Below are 17,217 nucleotides of genomic sequence, written 5' to 3'. Positions count from 1 at the left end.
GACACATTTCTTCAAGGGCAACTGTTGAGGTGTCAGAAATGTAGTCGAAAGCGCAATAGAAACCTTTGAGGGGCAGCCAATCAGAAATAAAGTTACCTTAAAGTCAGAGAGATGAAATCTGAGGGCCTGCATTAAGGTAGAGTATAAGAAAAACAAAGCTGCTGTGATGAATTAAAATATGTTGGAAATCAGAATAATAGGTCCCCTTTAAAGTCCAGCTTATATAGTAAATTAACCTTTAATATTTTAACTGTCTGTTCCCTCATGAAAATACCCATCAACACATTCCACTTCAAGTCACAATTTAATCATAAACTGTACAAGTTGAATGATGTGCACACACTGCAGAATATGGCCTTAAAGGAGGCAAATACACTTGTCTGTTGTTGCCCAATTTGGGGGCTTTGTGTGTTAGTTTTGGTATCAGTGGGGCAACTCGTGATGGACAAGCTTATAGTGGGAACCACAGGAAGGACAGCGCTGGGCCTCTCCCTCATGAAGCCAGAACCACACAATAGCAGTGTTGTCTTCCTCACCTGCAAAGATTTTTAAAAAGTTATAATTAAAAAAGAAAAAAAAGTTTTTAACACTGGTAAAACAGATTCATAAAGGGGAAATTGTATTCATTATGCATCACTTACAGAGACATCCCACCAGCCTCTTGGTTCCAATGCCTGGCACAATGTGAGGGTCTTCTTTGGTACCAGCATAGTGCTTTGGTTTCAGGATGCTGTAAGGGTCCTGTGATGTAAACGGGAAAAAGAAAAAAATTAGCTTATGTGCAGTTCAGGTTCATTATCATATGTATACAGTAGCCTACCTTTCCCTGTTTGAGGGCCTGGAGGGTACGGCGCTCCAGCCCAGTGGCCTGTTCTTCATCTGTTGGTATGCCTGAAAAATTAAATAGCAAAAAGGTTTCTATTTAAAAAATGAATAAATGATAATAATATATACAAATAATAAACAAAAAAAATCTGTATTTGATTCAGCTGCTTAAAAAAAAATCAGTTTTATATTAAAAGCCTATAATAACTTGCTTAAATCTTACCTCTTGCATATGGCCTCTGCACACTAATAACTAAAAAGACTAAAACTAACACAGAAACCAACACTAAACGTCTTCTAAGAACAAAAACTAAACTAAATTAAAAAGAAAAGCTCAAAACGAAATAAAAATTATAACTAATTAGAAAATACAGAACTATAATAAACTCTGTAATGAGTGCGGGCAAGCCTGCACGTCAGCATTGGACGCCTCCCACAATAACACACTCCTGTCCCCTATCAGGGTGCTGGCACCTGCCCAACAGAGTCTGCCAAAGGAGGTGGGTCTATCAAAGGCCTTTCCACTCGCTAAAGTCCAAATGACCTTCATTTTTTTTAAGGTGTACTTTATAGTCGTATTTAGGTAGGGGCTTTGTGTATCTCAAAGCACTTAGGCCTCCCACAAATATGTTTTACTTCTGTAAATAAATATGTACACAGGTGTTTCTTTTTGCTGTAAATAAAACACTGGCGGTAGCTAGCTAGCACGTACTGCAAACTCCTTGTTACTAACTTGTCAGCTACCAAACTAAACAATAAAGACGCCGCTAAAATTGCCAATATAACCAGCCTTTCGCTTTTCGCACTAAGTCTAGTGAGCGGTGACAGCTGTGGCTGTAACGCACTCCGGAGGCCTGTGAAGTCACGTCTCCTGTCGTAAATACGGAGTCCTACCTCTCACTGTGGCCATTGAACGGTGCAGCGGGGCCAGCACGCCGCTCCTCAGCTGCAGTGTTGTTGTACAAGCTCGGAGAAGAAGACGTCCCGCCATTATAGTGCCTTTTTCAAGTACAGTGAATGACCTGACTCTGCTATAAACCGGACTGAAATGACCCCACTACAACCGCCTGAGTGACGGGTGCGCGGGCCAATGAGCAGAAGCGCAGCTGATCCGACCAATCAGATTCAGCAGTGGGAGGCACGCTCTACGGGTGGTAAACACCGCTGTATACTTTATTATAGAAAAACGTAGTTTCATTTTTGTTATGTAAAAAAACAGCAACAACAAAAAAAAAAAACACTTTAAGATAGCACCTGTTATTGTAGTTATTTAGTTTACATTTCCGTGCAATTACAAGGGAAGAAGGAACCATCAAACTCAAAAACCAAATGTACAAACCATACACGGGCATTTGAAATTGCAGTGCTCCCACGGACCTCAGACTTACACTTAAACAAACATAAAAGATAAAAATTAAAATCTTATGTACATAAGGTTTGCTCCCAACACACATAGGTGTTTACATCAGCGCTGTAATTTGCACTAATCAACTGAACAACTACTACTGTTATAACTTGCACATTATTTTTTCTCAGTTTATATATACTGACATATTGGAAGTTACATTTACCTTTTGATGCACAGATACAATGCACAATCTGTACATTTTGTAAATATTCTTAATTATTTAAACATCTTCCAGTACCCTGCTCTGTTTGCGCAATAAAACCTGGGTTTTCCACTTTCATCTGTACTTCGATCTTAATAACTGTACAGTACTCTGTTTTTGTACATTGTCCATGATGTAAATATGTGTTTCTGTAAAAAAAAATATATATATATATTGTGTGTTTTTTTGTAGAGCAGAAGCAGTCAGCTCATTTGAGGGTGAAAACAAACTCAAACAAACTCAACAACCAGACGGTGTTTTTTGCTGCTGTTACAATCAAATTTCCCCTTGTGGGACAATTAAAGGATTTTTCTATTCTGTTCTATTTGTAAAAATGTGCTATATTTCCCTATGAGGTGTGGTATTTTAAATCCTTTTACCACTGTGCTCGAATAAATATAGACCAGCAGAAAGAAAGAGAAAAATGCTGACAGAGGTACTCTGCAGTGGAGAAAGAAGAAACTTGTTGAAACGTTGTTTCTTTTATTTTTCTCCTGTGATCCAGATGGAGGCGGTGATGGACCAACAAACATCAATACTCACATGCTGGCTCACATGGTGATGACAAAAAAAAGAAGGTGTTACAAGCTGTAAAAACGTGATGTGTGAGTATATATGAGGAGAAAGAGCGTAAAAAGACTGGGTCCCGCTGTATTACTCAGGCTGCACTACAGCGTCTATTCACAGGCGCGATCCCACTACTGAGCGGCACGGGGGCTTTGATCTGCTCCGTTTCCGACCTGGGCCGGTGCACCCCTCCTTAGGCGACCTGGTGGTCCCGAGCTCCCCCAGGAGCACCATATCGATACCGAACTTAGTGCGGACACCCGATCGGCATAGTCCGCTGCAGCTCAGAGCTCCTGAGCTCAAACGATCCGCCAGCCTCAGCCTCCCGGTAGCTTGGATTACAGGCGCGCGCCACCGCACCCGGCAAGAGGCGCCCTCGTTTACGCAGACTTTAAGGTTTACACACCTGACGTCATCAGGAAACTGCTGCAGATAGCAGCCAACAGCAGCCGTAAAGGTGCTGCTCAACACACAGTCAACACACAGTTACTCATTTAAAATGTCTAGGTTTTAATAAATACAACCGAATCTTACAACCAAAGTGGTCATCTCATGTAAAAATATATAAAAATTCATTATTGTATATAGTAAATATTAAGTCTAATATATGCCCTAATAAGCTATAGTACTTTTTCCTTTGGGAAGGTACCATGTATGCAGTCTGCAATTCTGTTGCGGAAAGATGTTGAATCTATTTATTTACTGTAGAAAAATAATTGGTTTCTGTGCATTTGTTTTACCCTGGCAATAAATTAAAGTCGATTACGTTGATTAAGCATCATTAGGCGGAGGGTGGGGGGCGGTTCCCTATTTTTGCTGGGAGTTGGCAACTCTGCTAGTTAGGTATATGTAATTATTGATTAGGTTGTTTGATATTTCCGGTAAGTACTGTTTAAAATACCAGAATAGGGAGGATGGTGTAGGTTTAAGTTTATTAGATTGACACATATATACCAACAGGACAGCGTACATCACTGTCACAACAGCATTTGTTTTCATTCAGAGGCTTTATGGCTTTTCCTGTAATTCCTGGTGGGCTGTTCTCTAGTCAAAATGCCCGGGCTGATTTTTTTGTCCCAGTCCAGTCCTGCGTGTTCATCAAAGTCAATCACTGAAAGAAAAAAAAAGTTCACCGTCTCTTTGAATTTGCAGTGATGGTCATTGCTACTCCCCTCCGGTTGGAGGCGCTGTTGGACCAACAAACAGCGGTGGTTTTCAATGGAACGAGAGGACAGAGAGACCGTGTTTGACGCTTTTATAAGCTGTAAAAACGTGATGTGTGAGTGTGTATATTTCTGTGGAGAGGAGAAAGAGTATAAAAAGACTGGGTCCCGCTGTATTACTCAGGCTGCACTACAGCGTCTATTCACAGGCGCGATCCCACTACTGAGCGGCACGGGGGCTTTGACCTGCTCCGTTTCCGACCTGGGCCGGTGCACCCCTCCTTAGGCGACCTGGTGGTCCCGAGCTCCCCCAGGAGCACCATATCGATACCGAACTTAGTGCGGACACCCGATCGGCATAGTCCGCTGCAGCTCAGAGCTCCTGAGCTCAAACGATCCGCCAGCCTCAGCCTCCCGGTAGCTTGGATTACAGGCGCGCGCCACCGCACCCGGCAAGAGGCGCCCTCGTTTACGCAGACTTTAAGGTTTACACACCTGACGTCATCAGGAAACTGCTCAACACACAGTCAACACACAGTTACTCATTTAAAATGTCTAGGTTTTAATAAATACAACCGAATCTTACAACCAAAGTGGTCATCTCATGTAAAAATATATAAAAATTCATTATTGTATATAGTAAATATTAAGTCTAATATATGCCCTAATAAGCTATAGTACTTTTTCCTTTGGGAAGGTACCATGTGTGCAGTCTGCAATTCTGTTGCGGAAAGATGTTGAATCTATTTATTTACTGTAGAAAAATAATTGGTTTCTGTGCATTTGTTGTAAATGACCTTTAAATTTGTAAATATTTTTACGTTTGTTTGAAAGGCACTTCGGTTTTATTTTGAAATCCATGCTTTTATTTTGAAACAGGAAACTGGCACAAAACCGTTAAAGGGCTGTTAGTAACGTTTCTTTTAGGATATGGTAAAATAGTGTGCCTTAAAGTGAAAAATATGTACGTTTACTTTGCCAATTAGTACCTGGCTGACAGTGGCACAAGGTTTGTTAATGTTTCCTTTAACGGAATAAGTTACATGCAATCAAAATGTCGTTTAATAGAGTTTATATTGTTAACCTTGAACTTGACCTTTATGTGTAGTGGTAAGTTAGTGAGGTGATACAATGAATTGAGTGATGTAAATTTGATGTATATGCTATATGTGAGCAGGAGAAATTTGTTTCCTTTGATCTTATGGTATTAATATTGCTGGTTTTGTTTTGCTCCTAGCTCTTACGGTGTCTTCACTGAATGTTTCAATTAGAGATGGACCGATCCGATATTACGTATCGGTATCGGTCCGATACTGACCTAAATTACTGGATCGGATATCGGAGAAAAATAAAAAATGTAATCCGATCCATTAAATATCACGAAAGCACCTCACAAAACTTGCAACACGCTGTAACTCACCTCAGAACGTATGCATCACGTGATAGAGCAGCTGTGGCATGCGGGACCTGTGGAGCTTCGCTAGCAACCTGGCATTTCATCTCCGACAAAGTTATCCCCGAGAGAAGTAAAGCAAGTGTGTAAGTCCATCTCTGAATGTTTGTAAAGCATTCCCACGTTAAGGTTAACAAGCGACTGCCTCTCGCTCTCCTGCTGCTACTTCAATCGTGAAACTGCTTAAATCAGCTGATCGGCTTTTCTGTCGTGAGTCTGTCTCTCGTTTGTTTTTGGTCCACTTTGCGCCAGAAAGAGGAAACCAGCGGCTGAACAACAGCAGCACGTTTAAGCTTGATCAGCTGTTGTTAGAATGTATTTAATATTACTTTCTACTCGAGGATCTTTTTCTACGTAGCTGACGCTGGTAACTGTGCAGGGGCGGATCTAGCAAAGTTTAGCCAGGGGGGCCGATAGGACATTAACTGGGAAAAGGGGGCACAAAGACATACTTTTCTTTCTTATTCTCATTTAAAATGTCGAGCTTTTAATAAATAATTATCTGACACCCAAAGTTTTAATTTGATGTAAAATGAATAGAAGTCAGTTACTGTATATAGTAACTATTAAGTCTAATATATATACCCTAGTAAGCTATAGTACTTTTTACTTTGGGAAGGTACCATCTGTGCAGTCTGCAATTTTGTTGAAGAAAGATGTTGAATCTATTTAATATTTCTTGAAAAATAATTGATTTCTGTGCATTTTTTTTCACACTGCATCAAATTAAGGTTGATTACGTCGATTAAGCATCATGAGGTGGCGCGTGAGGGGTGGTTCCCTATTTTTTATTTATTTAATTTTGTTGTTGCTGGGAGTTGGAACCCTATTAGTTAGGTTGCTTAATATTTACGCTAAGTACTCTTTAAAATACCAGAATAGGGAGGATGGTGTAGGTCTAAGTTTATTAGATTGATCAGTATTGCTGAACTATGAAATATTTTTTTTGTATACAGGTATAACAGAATAGCTTTAGTGTAGTTGTTGTTTTAAACTTGAGTATGAACTTGCAGACTTGCAAAATGCAGCAAGATATTTTAAAAAACAGTTTTGTTGATTAAAAAACACTATATCGGATTCATATCGGTATCGGCAGATATCCAAATTTATGATATCGGTATCCGTATCGGACATAAAAAAGTGGTATCGTGCCATCTCTAGTTTCAATAAAAACATTTCCAATAAAACCTCTGTGAAGCATCAGTATAAGAGACCATCATTCAGCCAGGGATGCTACAGTAAGAGCTTCAGCCTCACGAGTTTCACCTGACTGCCAAAGTCTATGATGAAAGAAGAGGGATTCATTGTGATGGTCTAAATGTGACACTCGCTCAAAATGGAAGCATCTCAGATATTAACTGCAGAAGCAGAAGGCTCAGATCAAATAAAAGACATCTGTCAAGCAAGCAAGGATGAGGAACTTCGCAGATCTGATCGCCCAAGAAATCCCACGGAGAAGATGCTTACATTTCAGAGAGAGGAGGCATACAAAAGGGAGAAGCGGCTCATGCACCTTTATGATCAATGGAAGATCCAGGCACGTAAGGCAAGAAATCAGCTAAAGCTAGACATTCCAGAAAGTGAAATCGCAGCTCTCATTGATATCTTAGAGAAATGCATGAATGATATTACGGACATTTATGTACAAATCAGAGATCACCTCACACCATCCAGTGAAACGAGACGTCGTGTTGATGCATGTGAGGCCGTAACAAAGGACATTATTAAAATTGCATATGAAAGAATATCAGGCATAGACGAAGACTATGATAGTGAAGCAGTCAAAGAACGCCTTCGTGAGCTCCTTAACAGAGACTATGCTCATTCTATATATGGATCCACAGTTTCACCTCCAAGTCAACACACTATAGACTCCATTGTCGCAGTAAAAAGAGCAGATGCTGCAGCAGAATTAGCAGCAAAGGAAGCAGAATATGAGTTGTTATTGGCGGAAGGAAAACAAAAGGAAAGGATCCAGCTCTTAGTAGAGCAACAGAAAAGGGATCTTGAAGCTCAAAAACATGAACTAGAAAGACTAAGGGCTGAAAAGGATATAAGAGCAGCACGAGCAAGATTGTCAATTTACAACCAAGATGTAATGCAGGAGGGCAGCTTGTGCTCTGCTAACAGCAAACTAAGGAACCAGGAACATATGCACCCACATCAAGCTGTGTCTCTGGCTCCAGTTCAGCATCTCATAAGATTTCCAGCTTCACCTCCACAGACAGATGTGTCCCACTTAGCTCAAGCAGTACAAGACAGCATAGCCATGAACAGACTTCCAATGCCAGAGCCACCTGTATTCACCGGCGACCCAATCCAGTTCATTGAATGGAAATCTTCATTCATATCCCTCATAGATAAAAGGAACATATGTTCAGCTGACAAACTGCATTACTTGAGAAGATATGTGGGAGGTCCTGCACGAAAGACACTTGATGGTATCTTTTACAGGGAGGATGATGAAGCGTATAAGGATGCATGGGATCGCCTTAATAGCAGGTACGGTCAACCATTCGTCTTGCAGAGAGCTTTCAGAGAAAAACTAGCTAGCTGGCCAAAGATCCACTCAAAGGATGCAGAACAACTCAGAGCATTCGCCGACTTCCTACATGCATGTCAGCAAGCCATGCCTCATATTAAAGGGCTGGACATTCTGAATGACTGTGAAGAGAATCAAAAGCTGGTCCAAAAGTTACCTGATTGGGCAGCTTCAAGGTGGAACCGCAAGGTGACCCAGTTTATGAAGGACAGACAGGAATTTCCAGCCTTTCAGGACTTTGTCAACTTCATGTCATTAGAAGCAGAGATTGCCTGTAACCCAGTAACTTCCCTCCATGCATTACGTTTATCAGACTTACCTGCAGAGAAACATCATCTGAAAGAAAGGAAAAATAAATCTACTGTTCTCCATACACAGACACTTACAGAGAATGAGAAGAATGTACCATCCAAGACAAGCTTAAAGCCCCCTTGTACATTCTGTCATGATAACAAACACCGCCTACATAGTTGTCCAGAGTTTAAAGGAACGCCTCTGGAAGAGAAAAGAAAGTATGTAAGGGAAAACAAACTCTGCTATGGTTGTCTGAAACCAGGCCATAATGTTAAAGACTGCCGCCACAGACACTTATGTGATATCTGTAAGGGACGACACCCAACTTGCCTTCATGACGACAGATATTCCAACATGAATGCTGTGTTAGCCTCTAATCAGAATACAGACGAAGCAGTTACGACATTGTCTCTCAATACAGAGACTGAGCACACATCTACAACTACATCCATGATTTTGCCAGTCTGGGTTTCCTCTTCCAACAACCCAGGAATAGAAAGGCTTGTCTATGCTCTGCTTGACACCCAGAGTGACACTGTGTTTATTGATGAAGATGTTAGTCGTAGCTTGACAACCAAGACCTATCCTGTAAGGCTAAAGCTAACCACCATGATCGGAAAGGACACAGTAACACACAGTGAAAGAGTCTCAGGTCTCAGAGTGCGTGGCTATACCTCCACAAATCACATTGATCTCCCTCCTGCCTATACCAAAGACTGCATACCAGTGAATCGAAGGCACATTCCTACCAGTGAAACGGCGAGGCATTGGAATCATCTCAAAGCAATAGCAGATGATATTCCACCACATTTAGACTGTGAAGTTGGTCTTCTAATAGGTTATAACTGCTCACAGGCACTAGCACCAAGACAGGTCATCCTAGGAAGAGATAATGAACCTTATGCAGTCCGCACAGACCTAGGATGGAGCATCATAGGCTGCTCACCACCTCACCTTGAATCTCCTCCTGTCGCCAACATATGCCATAGAGTAACTGTCAAAGAGCTTCCTCCAGTGACGCCATCCGATGCCATTAAAGTACTTGAGTCTGACTTTAAGGACATCAGCAAGGACAGCAGAACAGTGTCTCAAGATGCCATCCTCTTCCTCAATATGCTAAAGGAAAGCATTTACATGAACGCCCATGGTCACTATGAGATGCCTCTCCCTTTTAAAGAGAGACCCTACCTTCCCAACAACAAGCAGTTAGCTATCATCTGGCTCAACCATCTCAAACGAAAGCTGCTGAACAACAAGAACTACAAGACTCACTACGTAACGTTTTTGAATGAGGTAATTAAAAACAATGATGCTGAAGAAGTTCTCTGTGAAGAGAAGGAAGGTGAAACATGGTATATTCCACACCACGGAGTTTATCATACCAAAAAACCAGAGAAGCTCAGAGTGGTTTTTGATTGCTCGGCTAAGTACAAGGGAACTTGCCTAAATGATTGTTAAGGTTCAAAATATTGGGGATGGAGACAAGAGAAAAAACCACAATAACAACACTGGTCCGGCCGGGTTGAGTCAAACGATGATTTAATGATCACACACGTGGGAGATGGACACTGATGCAGACAGCCTCAAAATCTCAAAATGGTGGAGCATTGCTCAAACTTTTATAACCTCTGGTGCCTCCACCTTATCATAAAAAGCCTAAACATTCACATGCTCTCTCTCACACAGCGCCTAAGCTACGACCTTGGCTCCCTGTTTATCTGCTCCTGCTGAAATGGGGCAGAAAACTCCAGTACACTCTGTTCTCTTCTACTCAGACAAATTAGACAATAACCTTCTGCGAACAGTATTTCTTATAACTCAGCAATATAATGCATCATAAAACAATATCATTCATTCACAACAAGTCAGCAATTTAATGTAATGCAAATCAGTTTAACTAATGCAATAGTTATCAGCTTCTTCTAATTCAGGAGAATAATGCAAACTAAAACTACATAATACTTCACAATCTTTAATTAGGGGTATAACATGGCATAAAATAATATCATAATTTTACATGATCATCTCCTGTCGGGCCCAGATTTGACAAATACTCTAACTGGTGTTCTTATCAGATTTCGACAGAACCATGTTGCTCTGATGTGCGACATCGAAAGGATGTTTCATCAGTTTCATGTGCGCGAAGCGGATAGAGACTACCTACGTTTCCTGTGGTGGAAGGATGGGAACTTCAGTGTGGAGCCACAGGAATTCCGTATGAAAGTTCACCTTTTCGGTGCTGCATCTTCACCGGGATGTGCCAACTATGGGTTGAAACATCTCGCTAAGGAGAACGAGAGCCTGTTTCCTCTGGGCTCCCAATTCATTATGAGGGACTTCTATGTGGATGATGGTGTCACAAGCATAGCAGATGTAGATGAGGCTATTCAGCTTGCAAAAGAAGCCCAAAGGCTCTGTGCTATGGGTGGTCTGCGACTACACAAATTTGTGTGTAACAATGCGAAGGTGCTTGAGAGTATAGCACCATCTGAGCGTGCCACTGAAGTAAAGGCTCTTGATCTTGCCTTTAGTGATTCATCGCTGGAAAGAGCCTTAGGAATCCACTGGCACATTGAGTCAGACAGTTTCAGGTTTCATGCCCGTTTGAAGGACCAACCAGAAACCAGGCGTGGTATACTATCCACTGTTGCCTCTCTTTATGACCCACTTGGGCTTATTGCTCCTTTCCTGCTAACTGGGAAAAGGGTTCTTCAAGAAATGTGTAGGCATGGTACAGGTTGGGATGACCCACTCATCAGTAAACTGCAACCAGTCTGGAGATCCTGGAAGAGTGATCTGGCAAATTTGGATAAAATCACCATACCCCGATGCTATGTACCAGCTGACTTTGGAAAGGTCACAAAGAGAGAGCTACATCACTTCTCTGATGCAAGCACGTATGGTTATGGCCAGTGCTCATATTTGAGACATGTGAATGGAAATGGAACTGTTCATTGTGCTCTGATTATGGCAAAGTCCAGAGTTGCTCCAATCAAAGCTGTGACCATCCCCAGGTTAGAACTGACTGCTGCTGTTGTATCAGTTGCAGCAAGCAATACTCTAAAGGAAGAACTGGGAATTTCAGGGATTGATGAATACTTCTGGACAGACTCCAAGGTTGTACTGGGGTACATTAACAACGAGTCACGTCGCTTCCACACATTTGTATCAAATAGGATTCAGAAAATACATCTCAGTACAACTCCTCAGCAGTGGCGATATGTTTCTACTGACAAGAATCCTGCAGACCTTGCTTCGAGAGGTTCTAGTGCAAGCAAGCTTCTGACATCGAACTGGTTTACTGGACCCAAGTTCTTATGGGAGAAAGAGGTATCACCAGAGGTATAGGTAATCCCAGAAATCCCAGTTGGGGACCCTGAAGTTAAAAGGGTTCAAGCACTAAATTTGGAGTCTGCAGAACAAGTGACTCTTTCAGACCGCTTGTCAAAGTTTTCTTCATGGTGTAAGGTCAAACAAGCTGTTGCGCGACTTCTTCGCCGAACCAAGAGTGACAAGTCAACAAGCCACAGCACAGTTCAGGAGCGAGAGGTTGCACAGCGCATCATTATAAGAGATTTACAGAGACGAGTGTATCGAGATGAGATCCAGCTACTTAGTAATGGCTTACAACTTTCACGGCAGAGTAAACTGTTTCGATTGGATGCCTTTCTTGACAAAGATGGAATCCTCAAGGTGGGAGGAAGACTGAAAAATGCATCTCTCCCTGCCTCTCAGAAACATCCAATGATCATTCCAAAGGACCACCACATAACGAGGATGATAATAGCTCATCATCATGAACAGGTTAAACACCAAGGAAGGGGTATAACCATCAACGAGATCAGATCAAATGGATACTGGATCCCAGGAATGAACAGAGCTGTTGCATCTTATGTGCATCAGTGTGTCAAATGCAGGAAACTCAGGGGATCAGTGGAAGAGCAACGAATGGCAGACCTGCCATCTGAGCGGGTGGATCCATCTCCACCTTTCACTTATTGCGGAATGGACTGTTTTGGGCCATTTTTTACAAAGCAAGGGCGTAAGGTGAATAAGCGTTATGGTCTGCTTTTCACATGCCTTTGTTGTAGAGCAATTCACATTGAAATGGTGAATGATATGTCAGCAGATGCCTTCATTAATGGCCTCCGATGTTTTGTTTCCATAAGAGGAGCAGTACGACAAATAAGATGTGACCAAGGAAGCAATTGGAGCTAAGAATGAAATGTATAATGCGCTGAAACAGATGGATGTCAATCGTCTGACTGCATTCTTGGCTGAGAGGCAGTGCGACTTCATTATGAATGCTCCCCATTCAAGCCATGTTGGAGGTGTCTGGGAGAGACAGATCAGAACAGTAAGAAATGTACTTCGGTCCACTCTTTCACTCTCACCTGGAAGATTAGATGATGCCTGTTTGAGGACATTGTTTTACGAAGCAATGTCTATTGTGAACAGCCGTCCACTCACTGTGGATAACCTGAATGATCCAAATGGTCCAGAACCGCTGACTCCTAATCACCTACTCACTATGAAACCCACTGGAGCCTTACCACCTCCCGGGACGTTCATCAGAGAAGACATGTATGCTCGTAAGAGATGGCGTCATATCCAGTATCTAGCAGAGCAATTCTGGAACCGCTGGAGAAGAGAGTATCTCTCTAATATTGCCACTAGACAACGTTGGCATATTTCTAGAAGGAATCTGAAAGTTGGTGACATAGTCATCGAAAGGATGGATGATCTGCCACGGAACGAGTGGAGATTAGCCAGAGTTGAAGAAACAGTCGCTGATAAAGATGGGCTTGTGAGGAAAGTTAAGATTCGTCTTGGAGACCAGAAAATGAAAAGGGAGGGTCAATGTTCTGGCAAGCCATCCATTGTTGAACGGCCCATTCAGAAACTGATCTTGCTTTTAGAGGCTGTCTAAGACAACGACCATACCCTTTATTGTATGAAGACTTGTGGACATTACCTGCAGGCTCATGCATGGATAATTCTTTGTTTTCGTTATGTAAAAGGCCTTGTGGTTAAGGTCATTCGTTTTTAAAAATCATTCGTGTTATGGTTCTCCCTTTTGTTAAAACACTCATGATTTGGTGGGAGTGTAAATGACCTTTAAATTTGTAAATATTTTTACGTTTGTTTGAAAGGCACTTCGGTTTTATTTTGAAATCCATGCTTTTATTTTGAAACAGGAAACTGGCACAAAACCGTTAAAGGGCTGTTAGTAACGTTTCTTTTAGGATATGGTAAAATAGTGTGCCTTAAAGTGAAAAATATGTACGTTTACTTTGCCAATTAGTACCTGGCTGACAGTGGCACAAGGTTTGTTAATGTTTCCTTTAACGGAATAAGTTACATGCAATCAAAATGTCGTTTAATAGAGTTTATATTGTTAACCTTGAACTTGACCTTTATGTGTAGTGGTAAGTTAGTGAGGTGATACAATGAATTGAGTGATGTAAATTTGATGTATATGCTATATGTGAGCAGGAGAAATTTGTTTCCTTTGATCTTATGGTATTAATATTGCTGGTTTTGTTTTGCTCCTAGCTCTTACGGTGTCTTCACTAAATGTTTCAATAAAAACATTTCCAATAAAACCTCTGTGAAGCATCAGTATAAGAGACCATCATTCAGCCAGGGATGCTACATTTGTTTTACCCTGGCAATAAATTAAAGTCGATTACGTTGATTAAGCATCATTAGGCGGAGGGTGGGGGGCGGTTCCCTATTTTTGCTGGGAGTTGGCAACTCTGCTAGTTAGGTATATGTAATTATTGATTAGGTTGTTTGATATTTCCGGTAAGTACTGTTTAAAATACCAGAATAGGGAGGATGGTGTAGGTTTAAGTTTATTAGATTGACACATATATACCAACAGGACAGCGTACATCACTGTCACAACAGCATTTGTTTTCATTCAGAGGCTTTATGGCTTTTCCTGTAATTCCTGGTGGGCTGTTCTCTAGTCAAAATGCCCGGGCTGATTTTTTTGTCCCTGTAGCGGCGGATGTGTAAAGCTGGCCCACATTCACGTAATGTAACGTTTGTGCTTTTGTTTTGGTAACTTCCTGTGGGACCGGAAGTGAATGTTTTAACGGTAAACGGCTTGATGTGCAGAAAGACGGAAGAAGGTGAAAAATTAATGCTAACGGAGAAAAGGGAGAGAGGGATATAGTTAAATTGTACGAAGACAAATGGTTCTAGCTACAGTCGACAGGGGAACAAGGTTTGTAATGTATAAGATTTAATTTGAGCAAGTTGAAATGCATAATATGTATTATATAGTTTAATAGATAACGGTTAGACCAGCGTAATGAGCGGTTAAGATGCTGTACATGAATAATATGGTAATTGTTTCATTTGTTTGTCTAGCTCTTACGTTGGTTCGTTGTCTGATACACGGCAAGGAATAATAAAGGTCATTCAACAACCATCAGTTCTGGCCTTCTCAGTTCGATTGGATGCTACAGTAAGAGCTTGACCGCCGCCATTTTGCTACACCACGAGGGCTCAAGGTTTAACGGCAATTCCCACAACGTCCAGCAGATGGCAGAAGCAGGTCAGAGAATAAAACGGTGAAAGGCTTAAGGAAAATAAAGTTAAAATGGAGGATTTAGAAGAAGACATTAATGAACAGTTTGCAAACAAAGAACAAATATTAAATGAGCCACAAGATAAAGCTCAAAGTGACTCCGCGATTCCAAGACGTTCAGAAAGAGCCAAGGTGCCAACCGAAAAAATGCTAACTTATCAGAAAGAAGAGATAAGTAAAAAAGAAAAAAGACTATTAACTCTTTATGAACAATGGAAAATACGAGTGCGAGAAACAAGAGAAAGATTAAAGTTGGACATTTCAGAGAAAGAAATGGCAGATCTTGCAGATGATGTAGAGCAAAGAAAAGATGAACTGCTAAAGCTGTACACTGAAATGAGAAGTCACATTGCACCTTCATCGGACATACGAAGAAAAACCGATGCATGTGAAGCAGTTACTCATGACATCGTGAAAGTCATCCTGGAAAGAATAAGCGGTGTAGATGGAGATTTTGATGGAGAATATGAAAGAAAACGTCTACGCAGACTATTAGAACATGATTATGCCCAATCCATCTATGGTTCAACTGCAGCATCGAAACGTAGCCAACTGTCTTCAGCCTCACATCTTGCTTCAAAACGAGCAGAGGCAGCAGCAGAACTAGCAGCAAAGGAGGCAGAGTACAAGATTGTACAAGAGGAACAAAGACAGAAGGAAAAGATAAAGGCTCTAGAAGAGGAGCATAAGAAACAAATGGCAGTTCAAACATCAGAGTTGGAACGCCTGAAAGCCGAAAGGGAGGTGGAAGCCGCTCGCGCCAGGTTGGACGCCTACAACAGAGAGTTGTCGCAACTTGATGATGCATATTCAGTTAAGATGGAAAAGGTGAACCCAGAGCACACACCCAAACACACTGTACCATCATACTCCATACCGGCGCCAACAACCCCTCCTAGTGTCAGCCAGCTTGCACAGGCGGTACAAGACAGCATAAGAATAAATAGACTCCCCACGCCAGAACCAACGATGTTTAGTGGTGAGCCAATAAAATTTATTGAATGGAAATCCACTTTCATGTCACTTATTGAACAAACTGGCATGTCAGCAGCAGATAAACTGTACTATCTGAAAAGGTATGTAACTGGCTCAGCTCGCAAGTGCCTTGAAGGGACTTTCTTCAGAAATGATGAAGAAGCGTATAACGATGCTTGGGCAAAGTTAAACCAAAGGTATGGCCAGCCTTTCGTGCTACAAAGGGCATTTAGAGAGAAGTTATCTAGTTGGCCTAAAATACAGTCGAGAGATGCTGATGGGCTAAGGAACTTTGCTGATTTTGTGAATGCATGCACACTTGCTATGCCTCACGTGAAAGGACTGCAAATACTCAATGACTGTGAAGAAAATCAGAAACTGTTGCATAAATTGCCAGACTGGATAAACACAAGATGGAACAGGCATGTAACAAAGACACTCATGGACGGTGGTGAATTCCCCAGCTTCAGTGAATTTGCCTCCTTTCTCTCACTTGAAGCAGAAGTAGCATGCAACCCAGTCACTTCCATACATGCACTTCGCTCCACGGAAATAAATGATGACAAAAGAAACACAAGAGAAGTCAAAAGAAACAAGGCAAGTGTATTTAACATTAACACAACTGAAAGAGATGCAAAGACTAAAATATACAACAGTTCTTCATGCACACTGTGCCAAGAGTTGCATCCACTTATAAAGTGCCCAAACTTTCTGCAAATGACCCTGGAAATGAAAAAGAAACATGTAAAGGACAATAAACATTGTTATGGTTGTTTAAAGCAAGGTCATAGTGCTAAGGACTGCAAACGGCGCCTCACTTGTGAAACCTGCTCTAAGAGACACCCGACCTGTCTTCACGATGAGAACTACAGCATTAGTCTGCAAAGAGAAAAGCAAGCTCAAGTGAGTATAGACAACGCAACACAAGGGAACTCACCTGAAAGTGCAACAGCCATAGCGTTAAACGTCGCTAGAGCAGAACACACAGTCAGCACCTCCATGATAGTCCCAGTATGGGTCTCAACGGCTGCTAATCCACAAAGGGAAAAACTAGTCTATGCGCTACTAGACACGCAGAGCGACACTGTTTTTATAGATCAGGATGTAACACAGAAACTGCAAGCAAATGTGTGCCCTGTGAAACTCAGACTAACCACGATGATGGGTAAAAATGCAGTAGTAAGCAG

General features: G+C 41.6%; 1 protein-coding gene and 1 long non-coding RNA gene across 2 annotated transcripts; one reads left to right on the top strand and one right to left on the bottom strand.

Moving 5' to 3' along the window:
• Window positions 1-285: 285 nt before the first annotated feature.
• cox5b2 (cytochrome c oxidase subunit 5B2) lies at window positions 286-1,941 on the bottom strand. Its single transcript, XM_026189556.2, has 4 exons — window positions 1,720-1,941; window positions 821-891; window positions 642-741; window positions 286-536 (listed from the first exon to the last, which is right to left on the bottom strand). Exons 1-4 carry the CDS (start codon window positions 1,814-1,816, stop codon window positions 424-426), a joined length of 381 nt encoding a protein of 126 aa, XP_026045341.1. The 5' UTR covers window positions 1,817-1,941; the 3' UTR covers window positions 286-423.
• A 12,623-nt stretch (window positions 1,942-14,564) lies between these two features.
• LOC113034891 (uncharacterized) lies at window positions 14,565-14,890 on the top strand. Its single transcript, XR_013901012.1, has 2 exons — window positions 14,565-14,689; window positions 14,836-14,890. It is a non-coding gene; the product is annotated as an uncharacterized LOC113034891 (long non-coding RNA).
• The last annotated feature ends 2,327 nt before the right edge of the window (window positions 14,891-17,217 follow it).

This window comes from Astatotilapia calliptera, chromosome 13 (genome assembly GCF_964374335.1).
Source record: "Astatotilapia calliptera chromosome 13, fAstCal68.1, whole genome shotgun sequence".
NCBI lineage: Eukaryota > Metazoa > Chordata > Actinopteri > Cichliformes > Cichlidae > Astatotilapia > Astatotilapia calliptera.
Note: the sequence above shows the minus strand (reverse complement) of the source record. Positions and strands in the feature narration are given on the sequence as shown.

Bases quoted from the DNA above. Each gene is read 5' to 3' on its own strand.
- cox5b2 (XM_026189556.2), bottom strand. From the start codon at position 1,816: ATGGCGGGACGTCTTCTTCTCCGAGCTTGTACAACAACACTGCAGCTG. The intron at 892-1,719 runs GTAGGACTCCGT...TTAATTTTTCAG, and splicing joins TTCAATGGCCACAGTGAGAG to GCATACCAACAGATGAAGAA. The intron at 537-641 runs GTAAGTGATGCA...AAATCTTTGCAG, and splicing joins GAGGCTGGTGGGATGTCTCT to GTGAGGAAGACAACACTGCT.